Source organism: Eimeria mitis, genomic scaffold (genome assembly GCF_000499745.2).
Source record: "Eimeria mitis Houghton genomic scaffold, Emh_scaff1345, whole genome shotgun sequence".
NCBI classification, from domain to species: domain Eukaryota; phylum Apicomplexa; class Conoidasida; order Eucoccidiorida; family Eimeriidae; genus Eimeria; species Eimeria mitis.
Genome location: NW_013568849.1, coordinates 8,244 through 9,515, shown reverse-complemented (window position 1 = coordinate 9,515; position 1,272 = coordinate 8,244). Strand labels below are relative to the sequence as shown.

Below are 1,272 nucleotides of genomic sequence, written 5' to 3'. Positions count from 1 at the left end.
CGTAGTTTATTTGAGGATGAGGGCAACTTGTATTTTATATTAGGTTCCTTGTATTGTATAAGCATGCTACTGGGGTGTATTTCATATGCTAATGTATACCGCACCACATTATATATATTTACTATATATATACATATAATACATATAATATATATTTATATGCGCATCATATATGTTGTTTTTGGAGGTAGTCAAGTTAGTTGGAGCTACAGCGGCGCAGCATCTTCCTAGTTGTTGCATTTCTGTTTGTTTGCGTAGGCGAGGAGGGTGACCGGCAGAAGGACGCGATGGCTAAGTGGGGTGTACGGGAGGAGGGGGAGAGGAAGCGAGGGAAAACATCTAAGAAGAAGAGCGGAACGAAGGGGTCGAAGCCAGCACCTAAGGAGACCTCACCGGGAGCAGCAGAGGCAGGTTTCTCAACAAAAGATATGGAGCATCTGTTTGATAGCACAGATATAAATGAGGAGGTGATAGCGAAGCGTGTGCAGATGGTGGTAGAGAAGAGAGGTCGTAGAGGTGTAGATAAACTCGAACAAATGCGTATTCTGAAACGGCTAGCTGAGCTAGCTGAGACTGTTAGCCCACAGTGTCATCTTGAGGTGTTAGGACACCTAATAAGTGCAGAGTTCGATACCACCTCTGGCGTCTTCACTAGCATGCCGCTGCATATATGGATGGAAACCTTTGCTGGCGTCAAGCTGCTGCTCTCTATCATGGAGGAGAACAAGGGGGCTTACTTGGTTCCGCTTGCGGGGCTCGCAGAGGCCTCTTCGCCTGAGGAGATACAACAAATATCTGCTTCTATTCTCACTTCGTTTGTTGAACGTTTAGATGATGATCTTATGAAATCACTTCAGTCAACAGATGTACACTCAGATGAATACAAAGAAAGACTGGGGAAAAGCATCGATATACTCGCACTCCTCTGGCGCACATTCTGCTTCCTAGATGAAAGAGGATTCAAAACACAGGCCGCAACTGTTGCTCTTAAAGTCAACGAACACATGCACTACAAGTGGGCATCTCGATGCATATTCCTCTTGATAAACTCTTTTTGTGTTTGTTTCATCGCTTCATCTTCTTATTACACTTGTGGTGTACAGTGAACTGTACAAGAATTAATATTTGTTTCCACCTGTCACGTGTTGTGCGCTGCGGCCCAGTTGACTTAGATTTTATTCTGCCGGCATTGGTTGCTTCGTTCTTTCTATTAGCATTCCATGTTCTCTGTCGCCCTCTTCTCTCAGCATGCAGAAGAATATTAATGCGTCA

General features: G+C 44.3%; 1 protein-coding gene across 1 annotated transcript in view; it reads left to right on the top strand.

Annotated features, from left to right (window-relative positions):
* The window catches only part of EMH_0035050 (Eukaryotic translation initiation factor 3 subunit C, related), a gene marked incomplete at both ends in the record, with an annotated part of 6,083 nt that overhangs the window by 1,901 nt on the left and 2,910 nt on the right, over nucleotides 1-1,272 (top strand). Inside the window, one exon of the mRNA XM_013494939.1 lies at nucleotides 259-516. Within this exon, the coding sequence (XP_013350393.1) occupies nucleotides 259-516 (258 nt within the window). The remainder of the gene's footprint in view (nucleotides 1-258; nucleotides 517-1,272) is intronic.